Source organism: Candida tropicalis (genome assembly GCF_000006335.3).
Source record: "Candida tropicalis MYA-3404 genomic scaffold supercont3.6, whole genome shotgun sequence".
Lineage (NCBI taxonomy): Eukaryota > Fungi > Ascomycota > Pichiomycetes > Serinales > Debaryomycetaceae > Candida > Candida tropicalis.
Window position 1 is genome coordinate 579008 of NW_003020058.1, and position 17437 is coordinate 596444.

General features: G+C 33.9%; 9 protein-coding genes across 9 annotated transcripts; 6 read left to right on the top strand and 3 right to left on the bottom strand. All coding sequences in view use genetic code 12, as the record gives it.

Moving 5' to 3' along the window:
• Positions 1 to 160: 160 nt before the first annotated feature.
• On the top strand, positions 161 to 1267 carry ARO4 (3-deoxy-7-phosphoheptulonate synthase; the record flags this gene model as incomplete). The annotated part of the gene is made up of 1 exon (XM_002550183.1): positions 161 to 1267. One exon carries the CDS (start codon positions 161 to 163, stop codon positions 1265 to 1267), a length of 1107 nt encoding a protein of 368 aa, XP_002550229.1.
• Positions 1268 to 1462: 195 nt separating this feature from the next.
• Positions 1463 to 2413, bottom strand: CTRG_04528 (uncharacterized protein; the record flags this gene model as incomplete). The annotated part of the gene is made up of 1 exon (XM_002550184.1): positions 1463 to 2413. The coding sequence occupies one exon, from the start codon at positions 2411 to 2413 to the stop codon at positions 1463 to 1465; it is 951 nt and encodes a 316-aa protein (XP_002550230.1).
• A 180-nt stretch (positions 2414 to 2593) lies between these two features.
• Positions 2594 to 3577, bottom strand: CTRG_04529 (PAQR-type receptor; the record flags this gene model as incomplete). The annotated part of the gene is made up of 1 exon (XM_002550185.1): positions 2594 to 3577. The coding sequence occupies one exon, from the start codon at positions 3575 to 3577 to the stop codon at positions 2594 to 2596; it is 984 nt and encodes a 327-aa protein (XP_002550231.1).
• Positions 3578 to 3915: 338 nt separating this feature from the next.
• Positions 3916 to 5655, bottom strand: ARG2 (acetyl-CoA:L-glutamate N-acetyltransferase; the record flags this gene model as incomplete). Its single annotated transcript, XM_002550186.1, has 1 exon — positions 3916 to 5655. The coding sequence occupies one exon, from the start codon at positions 5653 to 5655 to the stop codon at positions 3916 to 3918; it is 1740 nt and encodes a 579-aa protein (XP_002550232.1).
• Positions 5656 to 6124: 469 nt separating this feature from the next.
• CTRG_04531 (peroxiredoxin family protein) lies at positions 6125 to 6682 on the top strand (the record flags this gene model as incomplete). The annotated part of the gene is made up of 1 exon (XM_002550187.1): positions 6125 to 6682. One exon carries the CDS (start codon positions 6125 to 6127, stop codon positions 6680 to 6682), a length of 558 nt encoding a protein of 185 aa, XP_002550233.1.
• A 168-nt stretch (positions 6683 to 6850) lies between these two features.
• On the top strand, positions 6851 to 7414 carry CTRG_04532 (uncharacterized protein; the record flags this gene model as incomplete). Its single annotated transcript, XM_002550188.1, has 1 exon — positions 6851 to 7414. The coding sequence occupies one exon, from the start codon at positions 6851 to 6853 to the stop codon at positions 7412 to 7414; it is 564 nt and encodes a 187-aa protein (XP_002550234.1).
• A 286-nt stretch (positions 7415 to 7700) lies between these two features.
• CTRG_04533 (uncharacterized protein) lies at positions 7701 to 9821 on the top strand (the record flags this gene model as incomplete). Its single annotated transcript, XM_002550189.1, has 1 exon — positions 7701 to 9821. The coding sequence occupies one exon, from the start codon at positions 7701 to 7703 to the stop codon at positions 9819 to 9821; it is 2121 nt and encodes a 706-aa protein (XP_002550235.1).
• Positions 9822 to 10177: 356 nt separating this feature from the next.
• CTRG_04534 (DNA-binding protein) lies at positions 10178 to 14866 on the top strand (the record flags this gene model as incomplete). The annotated part of the gene is made up of 1 exon (XM_002550190.1): positions 10178 to 14866. One exon carries the CDS (start codon positions 10178 to 10180, stop codon positions 14864 to 14866), a length of 4689 nt encoding a protein of 1562 aa, XP_002550236.1.
• Positions 14867 to 15166: 300 nt separating this feature from the next.
• On the top strand, positions 15167 to 17383 carry CTRG_04535 (protein kinase; the record flags this gene model as incomplete). Its single annotated transcript, XM_002550191.1, has 1 exon — positions 15167 to 17383. The coding sequence occupies one exon, from the start codon at positions 15167 to 15169 to the stop codon at positions 17381 to 17383; it is 2217 nt and encodes a 738-aa protein (XP_002550237.1).
• Positions 17384 to 17437: the final 54 nt, after the last annotated feature.

A 17437-nucleotide genomic window follows, 5' to 3' on the forward strand; every position in this document is an offset into this window, starting at 1 on the left:
ATAAACTTGTACTTGCCCTAAATTTTTCAATCCTCTTGATTTTTTGTTTTTCTTTTGTTTTGTTTAATTTTCAAATTCAAGAGTTTCAAATTTCGATTATTCTTTTAGAGTATTATTATTATTATTATTATTATTTAAGAATCTACTAATAATCATCATCATGACAAAGACACCAGTTCCAACTGAATACGACGATACTAGAATTTTGGGTTACGATCCATTAATCCCACCAGCATTATTACAACATGAAATTAAAGCTTCTGCTGAATCCTTGGAAGTTGTCATTCAAGGTCGTTTGGATTCTTCAAATATTTTAAAAGGTACCGATGATAGATGTCTTGTAATTGTTGGTCCATGTTCTATTCATGATCCAGAAGCCGCTTTAGAATACGGTAAACGTTTGAAAAAATTATCCGATGAATTGAAAGATGATTTAGTTATTATTATGAGAGCTTATTTGGAAAAACCAAGAACTACAGTTGGTTGGAAAGGTTTAATTAATGATCCAAATGTTGATAATTCATTTGATATCAATCGTGGTTTAAAAATTTCTCGTCAATTATATTCTGATTTAACCAGTATTACTGGTTTACCTATTGGTTCTGAAATGTTGGATACCATCTCCCCACAATACTTTTCTGATTTCTTGAGTTTTGGTGCTATTGGTGCCAGAACTACTGAATCTCAATTACATAGAGAATTAGCTTCTGGTTTAAGTTTCCCTATTGGTTTTAAGAATGGTACTGATGGTGGTTTAACTGTTGCATTAGATGCTTGTCAAGCTTCTTCTAAAGGTCATCATTTCTTGGGTGTTACAAAGAATGGTATGGCTGCTATTACAACTACTAAAGGTAATGATAACTGTTTCATTATTTTAAGAGGTGGTAAAGGATGTACTAATTACGATGCTGAATCCGTTCAAGCCGCTAAAGCTGCCATTGCTAAATCAACTGATCCAAATATTAAATTAATGGTTGATTGTTCTCATGGTAACTCAAGTAAAGATTACAGAAACCAACCAAAAGTTTTGGAATCTGTTGCTGAACAAATTTCTAATGGTGAAGACTCAGTTATTGGTGTTATGATTGAATCTAATATTAATGAAGGTAGTCAATCCATGCCACCTGCTGGAAGTGGTAAAGAATGTTTGAAATACGGTGTTTCCATTACTGATGGTTGTGTATCTTGGGAAACTACTGTTGATATGTTGACTAAATTGAGTAAGGCAGTTCAAACTAGAAGAAACTTGAAGAAACAAAAGGTTTAATTGGAAATCACATGAAATATAAAATGAATAAAAATTGGTAGTATAAAATTATATTTATATATATAAAAAAATCATGTCAATAGTTTGGGATCCTTTTTTTTTTTTTTTCAAATTTATTTCTTTCAATTATCTTTTTATGTAATAATCAAAAAAAAATGGTATGTAATATAAAGTTCTAAAGAAATGATCTACTATTTATTCTATCCAAGGCATATGTAGAAGTAAATCTCTTATTTTCTCATTTTCATTAGTTTTTGATGAATTATCATGAATGGCAATTAAGAAATCTGCTAAATGAGGATTACTTTGTACATATCCATGATATCTATTAAACGGATTTCTTTTCATTTTCTTTTTCAATAATCCACTATTTATTCCATACCAATCAGTTTCAAATAAACTAACTGCAAATTTATATTCATTCTCATCAATCTCTTTAAAATATCTTTCTTTTTCTTCTTTATCAGTAATATCTTTAGGATCAGGTGCATTACCAATATACACAACTTTTTCTTTAGGAAATAATAAAGCCGTTTCCAAATGAAGATCCAAGAATCTTTTTCTTTTAAATTCAAATCCAACAATAGTTATACGTTCAGGATATGTTCCAAATATTTCATAAAATCGACATATCAGAAACACAACATTTTCAAAAGAATCTCTAGCAAAAGTTTCAGTAGATATTCTATCTAAAATTAATTCTTCATCATTTTTAAATAATTCTTTAGCTAACATATAATAACTTAAAGATTCAGAAATGGGTCCTGCTTCTTTTTTAGTTTCTCCTCCTGATATAATTAAATGTGATTTAGGATCTTGATTTAATTCAGAAATACTAAGTAATATATGATGTTTCATTGAAAGATGATCATATCCTTCAATTTGGAAATCTACAAGATGCCATTCATCACGTGAATCACCTAATGTTCGACCGCCTTGTTTCCAAATGGAATGACATGGAAGAATAATTAAATGATTTGTATTATTGTGATTTGTCATTTGGTTGTAATTTGATTTGATAGTGGGTATAATTGTGGTGAGAAATTTTTTTTTTTGTAGTAGTAGTATTTTGAGCGTTTTGTAAGTACTTTTGTTGCGAATTGATAACATCACCAGTGAAATATCAAAAACTAGTGCAAGTTTCATGAGTGGAACATATCTGAATCCAATATTGAATAGCTAATGGGAAATTTACAACGGTTATAATAAATGTTGTTATAGTTAATAGAGATTATTCCTTATTTTTATAAAAATTTTGCAACCATTTTCAAGTAATTCTAAAATCGACTATTAATATAACATCTAATTCTATACAAAACTACTAACTTACATGCTTGGTAATATTTGCAAATGCAAATAATGATAAGTTTGAACTAATGCTTTCCAATGACAAAAAGCAGATAAAACAACCATTACATGGAAAATTTGATGAGAATGTCCAAAAATATCAAACATACCACTGTGTGGATTTGTTTCTAATTCATGATCTTCTTGATGTTTATAAGTGAATCGTTCTGGAATTCTTGCAGCATATAAAACAGCACCAAATATATAACCAATTCCTTCGGCAAGTACCCAATAAAATCCACATCTTTCATTAGTTGTCTCCACGCCAAATAAATAAATCCCAGTACTTATTGGCAATACTCCTGATAATCCAAAAAGAATAAACATAAATGATCTAAATGGACGATAATCCACTGAAGCAAATTTCGGATCTAAAGTCAATATCGTACAAATCGATCCAAAAAATACAGATAAACCAACAAAGACATTTCGAAGAATAGGATAATCATAATAAGCAAAAAATACAATTGAATTTAAAGAACATGTGATAAGAATAATGATTCCGAAATAATCTAATTGATTTCCAAATTTACAAACTTTATGAGAATGTGATTTTAGACAATGAAAAGTTGAAGACATAAACATACAAAATGTAGCAGCAGCACCAAATTGAAGGAAATTTAACTTTTCCCAAGTTCCTAAATAATTAGAATATTGAGGTAAAATATAATTGATATAAAATAAAACAGCCCAAAATGAAATACTAGAAGGTAATAAATGGGAATAAATATTAACTGATTCATTATGTAAATAAGTTAATGAATTTAAACATTCTTTATAAGAATCTGTTTGTTTAACATATCCTGATCTAATAAAATGATTATCTTGTTGCCATTCATCTAATTCATGATAATAATGTAATCGTTTTTGTAAAGGAGTCTCCGAATTTAAAGAAGAATATTCATTAACTTGTTGCTGTTTCAGTTGCAGTCTTTGTCTAATAGTAGTATTTGATTTCAGCATGATAATTTTAACAAAAACTAAAATAGTGTAATCTCTTTCAAGAAAGAAAAAGTTATCAACACTTAAGAACAATCTGGATTTTTATAAAAATTTATACGGAACATATCTTGCATATTGTTAATGTGTTGGATTCTTCTTTTTATTTTTACTTTGTTGGGTAGTTGGCTCGGTTTAACTGGAAATCAGAACAGGAGATATTAATTTTTTCTTTGGTGTTTTAAACTATGCAGAAAAGCCGAGGAACTGTAACACAAACTAAAATATTAAGTCGGATCAATTACATGTGACACGTACCACGTGACTAGCACAATATATTTACCATTAATTGTTTATTGTATCTACTTAAATGAAGGAGTAATTCCTTCACAAATTTCTGAATATTGATGTAATTTTTTATCAATATTAACGGTACCTGATTCTAAGTACAGTTTTCTCTTTTTCTTGAATCTATCAATCTTTTTATCAAAAATTTCACCAGTATAGAAGATTTTCCATTGAGATTCAGGAGCACTCATACAACCACAACATCTTTCAAAATACCACTTGTTAACCGGGTTGGTTTTTCTTGATCTCCAGATCAATTCAACAGGATGTGATTGAAGTATAATTTTGAAAATAACATCTGCAAGTCCTGGCAATCCTTGGTTCTTTTTGGCAATGGCAAATTTATCCAAATAGGCAATCTTATCTCCTTCACTATATTCCCATGTTATAATTGCCGCACCATCATAATCTCCAACTATCACCACAGTTGCAATATTCTCATTAATACGATCAAAATATGGATCAACATCCAACTTTTTCCCAAACGAATCGTCCAACAACTCAACTAATCGTTTTTTATCCACTAAACCATCATTAAATAAATTATGTAGCGTAAACTTTTTATCATAATCATCTGCATCGAATATCTCTACATCAACTCCCTTTTTGATAATAGTGGTTGATAATTGTGGAGTTCTATTGTTGGTGCTTGGAAGTGAAGATGATATGATAGCACGATCAGTGAGAACGTTATAGATAATTGGATTCAATTGATCGTCATTCACGGACATAATCTCCGGTGTAGTAATTATTCCCGTGGTTTCATCATTGCCAGATTTTTGATAAATAAAAGTCAAAATACTATTCATACTGTTCAAGTTATTAACATGTGTATCACGATTCTTTGGTTGAATATGTCCAATATACAACTCAGAAAGAATATCCGAATATTCTTGCGATAAGTTAATAAAAACATGACTTGTTTGATGTCTTTCGATTGAAGGAATACCACCACTTGGATCAATCATGACAATTTTCTCAATTGATAACAAATCCGTTGTTCGCTTTTCAATCAAAGCTGAGCTCAAACCATATAATAAAGTATCGGAACTTAAAAATTCCTGTTTACACAAGTCGGCATTGTAAACAATTGGTTGTATAATTGGGATAATTCCTTGATATAACGGGATGAGAATCTGTTCTAAACTATCCAAAGTAGGATGTCCACCACGGGATGTAAAGAGTGAACGAAGGAGAGTTATTTTCAAATCACCTTCTTCTTCAGGTCTTCCTAAATATGTCAACATTTTATTTCCTTGATCAATCATGTAAAGTTCATTATTCTTAAAAGAATCTGAAGGTAAATGATCATAGTCTAACATTATAATTGGGGAAATACCCAACGTGATCAATCGTTTAAATGTTTCGGCAATACCTTTCCATTGTTTAATGGTTATTGTTGGGAATTTGATTTTAAAAATGGCCAAACGAAGAGGAACTTTCTGTAGTTTTACCTCTTCATTATCATAGATATTAATAAATGGATTCAGTTGATTGAGATACCGATTGATGAACAACTCTCGTTGGGAATTCTTCTTCGTAAGTGAGTTTTCATCTATTTTTATATTCTTGTTTGCATCTAGATCACTGAAATCAAATTGGTTCTGATACTTTGTCAAGTAATTCTTTGCTTCCCTCTTAGTCGTAGTAGATTTCAAAATTGAAAGAATGAGATTTCGTTTGGCATCAGTAACAACTTTATGGGTATCTAGATTTGAAATAAACTGTCTATTCAATGACTTTAGTTTACTCATGCTTGATGCTCTAAATTCAAACAGATCAAGGGTAGGGATTGTAGAAAGTGAAAATTTTGCTGGGGGAGACCAATGGGGGGGGGAGAGGCGGTTGACTCACAACTGGTATTTTTTTTTCTCGCTATTAATTATTCTGTGCACTTCGTTTGGCCGGATCGAATGCAGTGTAAAATTAAGCGCGGTGTGAAAATTCAGATTAAGTTTGCTTGTTTGAACCACAGTTTTATGTTCCTCTATTTTGCTTTTGCTTTTGCTTTTTTTTTTTCTCCTAAGTGTTCTTATAACCGATCATACTAATTACCCCAATAATAAAGACCCCTAACATCATTGATCATCAAAGGAACCGTTTTAATTTTTCTTCCATACCTAAGCCTATACTTTCTTTTAAACTTTTTTTTTCATACCATCTTCTTCCTCTTCCTCTTCCCACCAACACAACAACTTTACCCATTCCCTCTCCCGTACCAATATGTATTCATTAGCCAGATCAATTCCTAGAGTTCAATTAACTGCCAATGTTTTTAGAAATTCTTTAAGAACCTATGTTGCTGTAGGTGACAAAATCCCCCACACCACTGTCTACGAAGGATCTCCAGGAAACGAAGTTGATTTGGCCGAAGAAACCGCCTCTGGCAAGTCAATTGTCATTGGTGTCCCAGGAGCATTTTCACCAGGCTGCTCCAAGTCCCACGTGCCTGGATTCATCAAGAATGTCCGTGCTTTCAACGACAAGGGCTACCAGAAATTCTTTGTTGTTGCCGTGAACGATGCATTTGTCACCAAAGCCTGGGGTGACCAATTGTTAGAGTCAATTGCTGGTCAACAAATCAGATTTATTGCTGATCCTTCTGGTGCCTTCACCAAAGATCTCGACTTGTTGTTTGATGCTTCCAAGTTTTTCGGTAACGAGAGATCCAAGAGATACGCCTTGATTGTTGAGGATGGTGAAGTCAAGAAAACTTTTGTCGAGCCAGATAACACCTCTGTGGAGGTCTCATCTGCTGCCAAAGTCTTGGATGAAGCTTAGATCTGTGTGATTGTACTAGCCCATGTCTCTATTTGTATTTGTATTTGTATTTGTATGTATTTGATTTTGCTTTTAATGCACAAAAAAAAAATACAAAAAGAAAAAACAAACAGTGATTGAAACTTTATACTTCTGTCATCACATTTCTGCGTTGTCTATATCTCTACAATGATCAGAGTGGGTCTTACATCACGTTGTTTCATCAGACTACCGTATTTCAGATACAACTCCACGGCTCAGCAGTTTTCAGAGAAAGAGATTGAACTGGCCAAGAAATGGGTTGACACGTTCACACACACCGAGATTCCAACACATGTATTTGACATCTCGTTCAGCAGATCGTCCGGACCAGGTGGGCAGAAGGTCAACAAAACATCGTCGAAAGCCACGGTGTCGTTAGAGCCAGGTCTCTGGTTGAGTGCACAGGTGTGTTACTGGATCCCGAAGCCAGTGCAGGCACAATTGCGAGACAAGGGGATTCGGTATGTGACCAAGACTGGCGGACTACTAATCCAGTCAGATACAAGCCGAAACCGAGACATGAATGCAGAGTTGTGTTTTAAGAGACTTCTCGAGGAGATCAAGTCGAAGGTTTATTTTGCCAGTGAGGCAAGTGAAGAGGACAAGGAGAAATGGATACAGTTGGAGGAGGACTTCAAGGAACGGAAGAAGTTTAACAAGAAGAAACAATCAGACAAGAAGAAAAACCGATCCAAAAAGTTTGACTTGTAGTGGAAAAGAGTGAATGTGGTGGATGATATTTCTGTATATATATATATTTGTAATCTAATCTAATAACATGTATGTAGTGTGTGTGTGTGTGTGAATAGTTCAAATGGAGGTTTGCTCGATCGTAGGTGTCTTCATTGTGCTTTATTTGTGAATGAAAAAAACCGTTCACATAAAGAGCACTGAAAAGATGAAGAAAAAAAAAAAAAACACAACAAAAAATAACCTGGAAATACTAATTCGTCGGACCTACATCTTTTTGAAAGTGAACATTATTGAATAAGACAACATGGCGACTAATCCAAAGGTGAATAAAGCCATTCAATCGGTATTAAAGATAATTCAGTCTTTAGTTGAGAAGAATTACAAGAATTTGGAAAAAGAATACTACTTAGACTCAATGGACGACTCTATTTTTACAACTGGAAATTCACAAATTCAGGACGTATTGAAGAAAATAGAATTGGAGTATTCTATTACTGCCACCGATGAATTTTCGGAAAGTCAAAAAAATGAAGTTGAACAATATAATGAAAGTATAAATACTAATGTGCAAGATTTTATCCTTTTGTCTGCATTCCATTCTTCAATTCAATCAAGAATCGAAAATTATATTCAATCCGAAACCACTTCAAAACACGATTTCTTTAATTCATTGGCATTGATTTTAGATTTTGAATTATCGTATGCGGCAAATGTGAATTTAAAATGCAATACTATATTTTATGACAGCTTGAGGCAAGTTACCAGACTGTTAATGTCCATTTCTACTGCAACAATTGAAGGATTTTGGGGTTATTTTGAATCAAGACTTGGCGTCATTATGAACAAAATATTCGGGAATACAACCGTAGAAAGAATTTCACTTTTATATACCTTTAATTATTTGACGGATAAATTTCAGTCCAAGGATGAATCAGGTAAAAGGGATTCTTACAAACGAGATAGTTTTAATGATACATTTCATGCGAGAGTTCGCTTTCTTGTGGTTAATATTTTAGATTTTGAGGATAATACTGGTTTAAACAAATACTTTCTGGTCTCCAATAGAACATCGCCGAGTCTTCAATCGAACGATCCTTATTTGGCAAATATACTTGAAATTCAAAAGCTTTTGAGAGATCCCTTGCATTATTTAAAGCCAGAAAACCACAAGCAGTTAAAGACATTATCCGACAAATGTAAGAAAGTTGCTGAGGAAATTATCAACAAGGAGTATCGATTCAGAATGGATTACCCATTACATGATCAATTCCACATTGTTCCCCCAAAATCAGATGACGAACAGGAATATTTGATGGAAAAGTATTCAAAATTGACTTATGTTCCAGAAACTTACTTCACTTCCTTGTTTAAGAATAAAGAAAGAAAGCTGCAATTCGAAGATAAATTATTGTTTGAGTCTTCAATGAAACAATCTACAACCAGAATGCAATACTTATTTCTGATCTGTGTGGTAGCCCACTTGGTTATAGAGCTGCTGCAAAAGTATAAGCGACAATTTTTAGACTCATTGGGTGCATCTTCAAATGTGAACCACTTTATCGATTTTTCAGCACCAGATGAAGTTGTAAAGACATTCATAATAACCAAAAGGGAAACCCTAAGCGCTATCAAAGATTTTAATATGCAATATTCATACTTCATACAACATTTGTTGTTATCAGAAAAATATTTGTGGGGTTGGGTTATATATGGTAAAGATCCAAAGACCAAAAAGCCATTGCTAGCTGATAAACAAACAACAGTTGAACAACTTGAGAAAGTATCAGAAGATTTTAAAAATGTGTATCGCTACAAGGATTCACGATACTTTAACACTTATGTTACACCACAAGTCACTAGAAAGATGAGAACAAAGCGCGGACTATCTGAATTGGATTCCGTCGATGCATTTGCAATTGAAGATACAAAACGAAATGTCGAAGATATTGATTATGAACTATCAAGCACAGACGATATCAATACCAAGCATGAATTATTAGAAAAGAAATCATTACTTTCCTGGAGATTATTAAGAAATGAACGATCAAACAATTGGTTTGATGCTGCACAAAAATTTAGAGAGGAAATGTTATCACATCAAGAAGAGATCAAACTTGATGAAGATGATATAGAAGATGGTGATGATGAAGATATGCCGGATGTTGCAGAAGGGAATGCAGCCACAGAGAATGAAGGCAAAAGACAGTTGGAAGAAGATAAAGATGAAGCAAATGATACTAAGAGAACGAAACTTGTTAAAGAGAACACAAATTCAGATTTACAGGAGTCTCACGTTACCCCACAATTACAGCAGGAGCCTGAAGCTGAAAAACCAAAGGATGAACTGGATGAAATTAAACCGGAATTAGAAGAACCTGCTAAATCAGATCAAGGTATTGAAACTGGAGGTAATGATGAGAAATAAGAAATATCTTCTAACATTGCTCGTGATGGTTTTTCCTTAAGACGTATTTGCTGTACTCTGTAGACTACATAGAAACACATAATAGAGGCATCCTGTAAAATACACGATGCAAAAATTATAAAAACAAAAGGAAATCAAAGAATGAAGACAAAGAAAAAAAAAACGAGACTGGGAATTTTACCGCTACCAATCGTATGAGACGCGTACGTGAAAGGGAAGAGAAAAAAAAAATTAAGAATTCTACGCCAGAATATAAAAAAACAGAGAAAAAGCGAAGACTCACAAGTTCAGACGATTCATTACAAACAAATATCAACAAGTTGAATTCCCAATAGTTTTCTTTTTTTAAAAAAAAAATGGCATTGACAAGGAGAAGACTGCAAAGGGAATCGAAAACTCCACTGTTAACAAAGAAGAAAGTGACTAGAAGGAGATCCAGCAGGAGAAAGAAAGAAGATTCTACCAAGACTCAGCCTGTTGCACAAGAAGAGGATACTACTATTGATTCGATAAAACAGGAGTCTGTTTCCTTAAATTCTTCACCAATAAAACTGATAAACCGAGAATTAAACAATATAACTCCCACAAAGAACCTTCTATCTTCATCACCAACAAAAAGAAAGAAAAGTGTGGCATTTTCAGACGATTTGATTTCAGATGTACCAAGTACTCCTGAGGGAAGCCAAACTTCGGGTAGATCCATTTTAAAAGCATGTAACTTAAATTTATATACTGGGTTGGTAGATCCAAACAATACTTCATTATGGGAGAAGGACAAACCAACAGAGAGCCAATCATACGGTCCCAAGAATCCAAATTTCTGGCTCCAGGGTACAATTGTTCAGCTTCCAGCAAATTCACCTGATTTGTATTATTTGGTTGAAGGTTGTATCATGGTATTGGAAGATGATGATTTTGACAAGAGGTTTGAAGTTTATGCTACATTAAACAGTATTTACAAGACAAACACAGCTGATAATGTTGTTAGATTATTTTCCTGTGTTTTTGGTGATAGCTTGGCTGCTAGTCCTAGCAAGCGTGGAAAACGTAGCCCGGCTTCAAAGAAAGCCACTAGTCCAACCAAAAAAGAATCAGCAAAACAGTATGTTGTACTTTTAACAAGTCAGATCGTCAAAGATATAGAACTGATTGAGGACTTCTTATATGACAGTGATGTGAATAAAGAAAATAAAAGCATCTCCAGAAGTGATCCATTTCGTATAAGAGTGATAAACCAAGCATTGAAATTATTGAGTTATTTTATGTTAGATCAAGAATTGAATAAATTGATCCCACTTGAAACAATTGATTGGGCATATCGTCGTGCCTGTGATGTTTTAACTAATGCCAAAGTTTCAAAAGCCATTTTATCTTCATACATGGTTATTATCAAGGACTGCAAGTTGGGCGCCAAGAGAAGAAAGCTTTTATTTGATAATGGTGATTTACCCGAAAAGATGTTGTTCAGTTTGATTAACATGACAAAATTCCCAAGTTCTTCTTTGATCTCGGAACAGTTTATCTGTTTCAAGAATTTTGTTAATTTATTTCCTAATATCATGGCAAAAAATATTCATCAATGGTTTGGAATGTTGTTATTGAACATATGTCAAATTGGATCACCATTCTACTTGAAATGCTTCACGATCGGTGTACATTGTTTATTAGAAGTCACAAAAGCATTTTTGGATAATCGTACGGTCATGATTTATGTGAGACGTTTCTTATCATCACCAGTTCCGTTAGAAACCAAGTCAATGGCAAGTAGTGAGTCTATTGATTTAGACTCTGACCTGGTAAGTTCACAGGATACCAAGGTTGTTGATATGGTGTTAAATAAACTCCAGGAATTAATCCGTGAGTCTCAGTTCAAAGCAGCCATGGATATTTGGGTAGCGTTGACAGTCTTGGTTGGAAATGCGGGTTCATCTTTTGATAAATGGGAGCATTTGAATAAGTGGCTACAAATTACCAAACATTGTTTCAACTCACAGGATCCAGATGCAAGAGTCTTGGCGTTGAGTTGTTGGAAGGCAGTCTGTTTCAATTTATCGAGAGATGATGCGGAGGATATACGAAAGGCTTTAGATCCAATAATAATGGGATCACAAAATGCAAAATCAAAACAAACTTTGATTAACAGTGCTATGAAGCCAAAGGTCAAACTTTTCACCTATTTGTTCCACAGTTTTAATGCAGCTGAAATGGAAGTTGAAATTATCGATACAATGCACAATTTATTCATTGCAATATTATATTCTATTATCAACCCAATAGTAATCAAACAACGTACAAAATATTTGCACATCTTGTGGGACAAGGTTTTCCAATTTGTGTTTGTTAATTTTTATTTCAAGAAGGGGTCATCAAATGCCAGAATGAACCAATTGGGGTTGAAAGTGTTAATGAGATTATTAAAGCCATCATCACCAATCAATGAAAAAAATTTCAATGAAATAAGATGTTTATCAAATGAACCTGTATCAATTACTGAAATCAATTCTTTGCCATCTAGATGGGTTCATGATAAGTTTGATCGAATAATGCAAAATATGATTTTGGTTTTCCAACTGGAGTATTTATCAGTAGAGGACAAAGTTGGATTTTTCACAGCATTCTTAGCAAGTATCAAATCAATTACACGCAGTGAATCGACAATTTCTGCTGCTACTTATGATATAATCGATAACATCCCAATTGTGTTGAACCAGTTATTTAAAAGACGTGCACTTTCTCATGATTTGATTATCAAATTGATTGTTAACTTGCATGACACATTCACCTCTTCTTTGCTAATCAGAAGGGTTAACGAGAATGACGAAAATGATATAAACTACAATCTTTATCTTCCTATACTTGAAAATTGTTCCAAGACCTTGTCAAAAGAAGAATCATTGGAAGTATTTCATTTAATTATTCAATCGCTTTCACAAAAGAAAGTACTTATTTTCATTGCAGATTATTTACAACTGGGTGCTGCCACTGATGAAGTCAAGAATGTATTTATTGATATCTTGAACAAAAGGGCAACTGATACTTCCAAACAAGAATTACTCCTATACGGTGAAATATGTCAATGTTTAGATGCCGGTTTTGATGTCTTTGTTAAAAGGATAATTCAATCCATTGTTATATCTGATTCAGAAGAAATGCGAAACAGTTTTGAGTACTTGAATATTGAGAAATGGAACATCTCGATTGTTGTTTTCTTCTTGGTATTAGTAAAGAATGCTCCGAATAAACACGTCCACCAGTTTACAATTGATATACTTCGAAAGGTATTGAAAGCAAAGTTCATTCCAATGTTGGAATTTTTGACACTCCAAGATTTTGATGTGGAACTTTTCCCATTGTTGGATCAAGTTTTTTTGACCGCGTTGGAGTTTGTGGGTGAACCATTATTTAAAGTTTGTCTGTTATTAAAAGACTATTTAGCCAAGAAGATGGATCAGTCTGACAATTATCCATTAATTGATAAATTATTGATTGGATGCTATGCCGATTTAGGCATTGATGTTAGCAATTTGATTGGAAAGGATTGCTCAAGATTTCCCGAATTCAGGGCAGCTTTGGAAGACAGAGGCATGTGTTTGGTTGAAGGAAGGATAATCAGTAAAAGCGAATTGGAATCACAAGAGAGTACACAGGAAAGCATTGTAAGTGTTGACGACGATTTAGTTGAAGATGGACAAAGACCTGAAGATAGTCAACAACAAGATGATGCTAGTAATTTAGAATTGGTAAGTAAATCTGAATCAGCTGAATTTCTTGGTACCCAAATAATTGAAACAAAAGAGGAGGAAGAGGAAGAAGAAGAAGAAGAAGAGGAAGTAGTCAATGAGAAGGAAGAAATAGAAGTGAAGGAGAATGAGAAGGAAGCAAGAGTAGAAAATGAGGAAAGTGAAGTAGACGAAGAGGAAAAGACCGAAGACAGTGATGTAGGTGCCAAAGAAACATCAGACAATGAAGAGGCTCTGTTGATACAGGAGGAAACAGTAGATGCCCAATTGAAGAACAATGTGCTGATTGTTGAGTCTGTGACAGTCACCTATGCAGATGGTGAGCAAAAGGCAGAATTAGAAGAGGGTAAAAAGGAGAATGAAGAGGACAATGCTGGCGAGGTTACAACCATTGCTGATGATATTTCTCGAGATGAGATTAAGGATGATGTAATGGAAGAGTCGCCAGAAAATAAGGATGGTGACCTGTCTGAAAATGAAGAAATGTACCCATCCGCAATTCAGCGTGCGTTTGAATTGACTCAGATCGAAAGACCAATTTTATCACCAATTGAGGATTCACCAATTAAAATTAATAAGAGAAGAATATTACTAGATGACTCACTTAAGTTGGATCTTCGAGAAGCAAGCAAGAAAGATGATGAAATAGAAAGTGATACTGTCGGTAGAACAAATAAGAAACGCAGAGCTGAAGATCCATCTGATGATATGACTTTATCAAAGAGAAAGAAACATGGACTTCTGACTTTAGCACAAGAAAATCAAGAGATTGATAATTCTGGAGAAACATCTACAAAGGAAAGCAAATACGGTGAGATGGAACCTGATACCGAGGTGAAAGAAAGTGACGAAGAAAATGAGCAATCGACTACATCAGTTGCAATAGAAATCAATAATAATCAATCTAACAGTCATGACAACGGAGATAACGATGTTGTTCAGATTGAAAACGCAGAGGTTCCAGAAATTAATGAAGAGCAAAAAGTTGAAAACAACAATGATGTACGGTCCGAAGCTGACTACAATAGTGTGGCTATCCAAACAGAAACCATAGTTTCCACCACGGATAACAGAACTCCATTACTGCCAATCAAGACCATTCCAATTGCAAGTATAATTGATCAGTCTCAACAACCTCTGTCAGAGACTGTAAAAGAAAAGGAATTACGTCTTTCTCCGGTCCAATTAACTGCTATGCTTGAAAATTTGTCCAACGAAGAATTATCAACATTATCACCAGATGAGAAGTATAACATGGAAACCAAACTACTTAATTTGATGCTCCGCTTAAGGCAATCGTCATAACCGATGAGGCTTCCATCTCCCCCTTTTTTTTAAAAATATATAAATCACCAGTTATTTTTTTTTTCAATTTTGTTTTCGCTTTTTGTAGATTCATTTTTGTATGCGCTTCTTTGTAACCTTTCAAATTACAATTGTTCGCGAAAGTTCCTTGCACTTTGCTACGAGTCTCCACAAATAAATAACTATAGACAATTCCGAACTTCTCTCTCTTTTTTTTTTCTTTTAAAAAAATATTACTACAATTGATTAATTTATTTATATTACTATTTATGCGTGTTAAAAGTTACTTCACAGCCCAGTATGTCAGTAATTCCGTATAATAATGGGAATAAAGATGTACTATATCATAATCCAAATGATGGAGTTTTGGTGGTACATGATCGACAAGAAAATACAATTAGTTTGGTATCCACTATGACCCCTGATACACGGTCTGAGAATCATAACAGACCAAGAACATCATCACAATCATTTACAAGTGACCAATTCCCTCATTCATCAGGTCTTACCAAGTGTCCAAATTGTGGGTTCACCTGGAACGAATATCCTAATACCACTTCTGGAAGAAGGGGGTCGCAATCAAGTGGAAGTTTGTTCAATATATCATTACCTAAAGAGTATCTCTCACAAGGGTTTATGCATACAGATTATTTTAAACTATTGGGGAAAATACCTACTGCCGAAGAACGAACAACGAAACCATCTATTAGGAATTCTCCATTACCTGATGGAATTTTTAATCAAGGATATTTCAAACGATTTTTCAAAAAAATCGATCCTTTCACACTTGGGTCAGGGGCACACGCACAGGTTTACAAAGTAAATCACGTGTTGAATGACATCAACTTAGGAACTTATGCAGTGAAAAGAATCAACGTGGGAGATCAATTTGAATTTCTCGACCAGGTTTTAAATGAAGTTTTAATATTATATGAATTATCAACAACCGCAGCCAATGAGAATAACTTGATTCGGTACAACCATGTTTGGTTAGAAATGGGTGAATTGGATGATCTGTCTGCATATTTCCTTCCCTCGTCCCTGCTGAATGAAAAATCAAGACAAACAACTGTCCCTTATGTGTTTATTTTGCAACAATATTGTGATGGTGGTCATTTAGAAGATTTGATCAATAATAATTTTACCGTTGAAGAAAATCTAACATGGAAACAAAAGGTGGAACTAGAGCGGAAGAAGAGAAGAGCAGAGAAAATGGGCCAACTGGACACCAATAAACTGAAATGGCTAACCACTTTTGAGATTTGGAAGTTTTTTCATGATGTAGCAAACGGTGTTAATTATTTACATAAAAATGGTATTTTACATCGAGATATGAAACCATCCAATTGTTTATTAGATGTCAAGTACCGAAAGTTTGAAGATCATGTACAGAAGTTCTCAAGTTTGGAAGAATTCGAATCAAGAGTTTTTGATTTGCCAAAAGTGTTGGTTTCTGATTTTGGAGAAGGAAAGTTTATCGAAAAACGACACAATACTGCGTTGGAAAAGTTGACTGATAGACAAGGGAATACCGGTACTTTGGAATTCACCGCTCCAGAATTGTGGCTATATTCCAATGATCCAACATTAGGTGGTGATAGCAAGAAATTTTTCAATGATTTTACATATCAAAGTGATATCTACTCATTAGGGTTGATTTTGTGTTATTTGTGCATTGGGAAGTTGCCATTTTCTGGTATTGTTAGAGACGAAAATGATCCACAGGAGGCAAGAAACAAAATTTTGAATTGGTATTCTACATTGACATTTGAGTGTTTTAGTGAATGGTTTGAAGAGCAAATCATCCAACGAGAGGGTAAAGTGGATGACTGTATGAGTGATTTTAAAGATTTAATTTATGTGATGATTAAGGGTGATAAAACCAGCTCAGGAGGTTCTTCAGATTCAAGAATTGGATCAAAGGAAGTATTGGTACAATTGAATGAAATCAAATGGAAGAGGTTCATTGAATCTGATGGTATTAGAAACCGCACATACAGTAGAGAATCTGCCAACTTCAATGATACAGCTATTAGAGAAGAAGAAGAGACATTGATGTTGTACAAACCATACCATACTGAGGTTGCCATAGCTGATGATCAAAATAGATCAAAGCAAACAATCGCCCAAGATGACGATGATGATGATGATGATGAAGAAGACGTCGAGTATGAAAAACTATATGAATCTGATCATATTAATTTAACTGAAGATGAACTTGAGGATGATGCGGCACAAGATTTTATTGAGAATATGACGACACTGAATAATGAATATCTTCAATTGCATAGATACACGGCCGTTCCATTCTACTGTTTCGAGTTGCTACTTTTAGAGTATCTTTCATACTTTTCTCCTAGTTTTAACAAATCTATGTTGAAGATTGGAATCTTTATTTCAATTGCAATGGATCTTGTCTTTGCTGATCGAACTAAAATTAGAACTGTCATGTTCGTATGTACTTCCATGATATTGTCAATTTTCCTAGCATATGAGCTTGGGCGTCCCGACATTTAAGTAGACAAAGTAGAGGTTTATATTAATATACAATGGGAACAAAATGTATGTGTC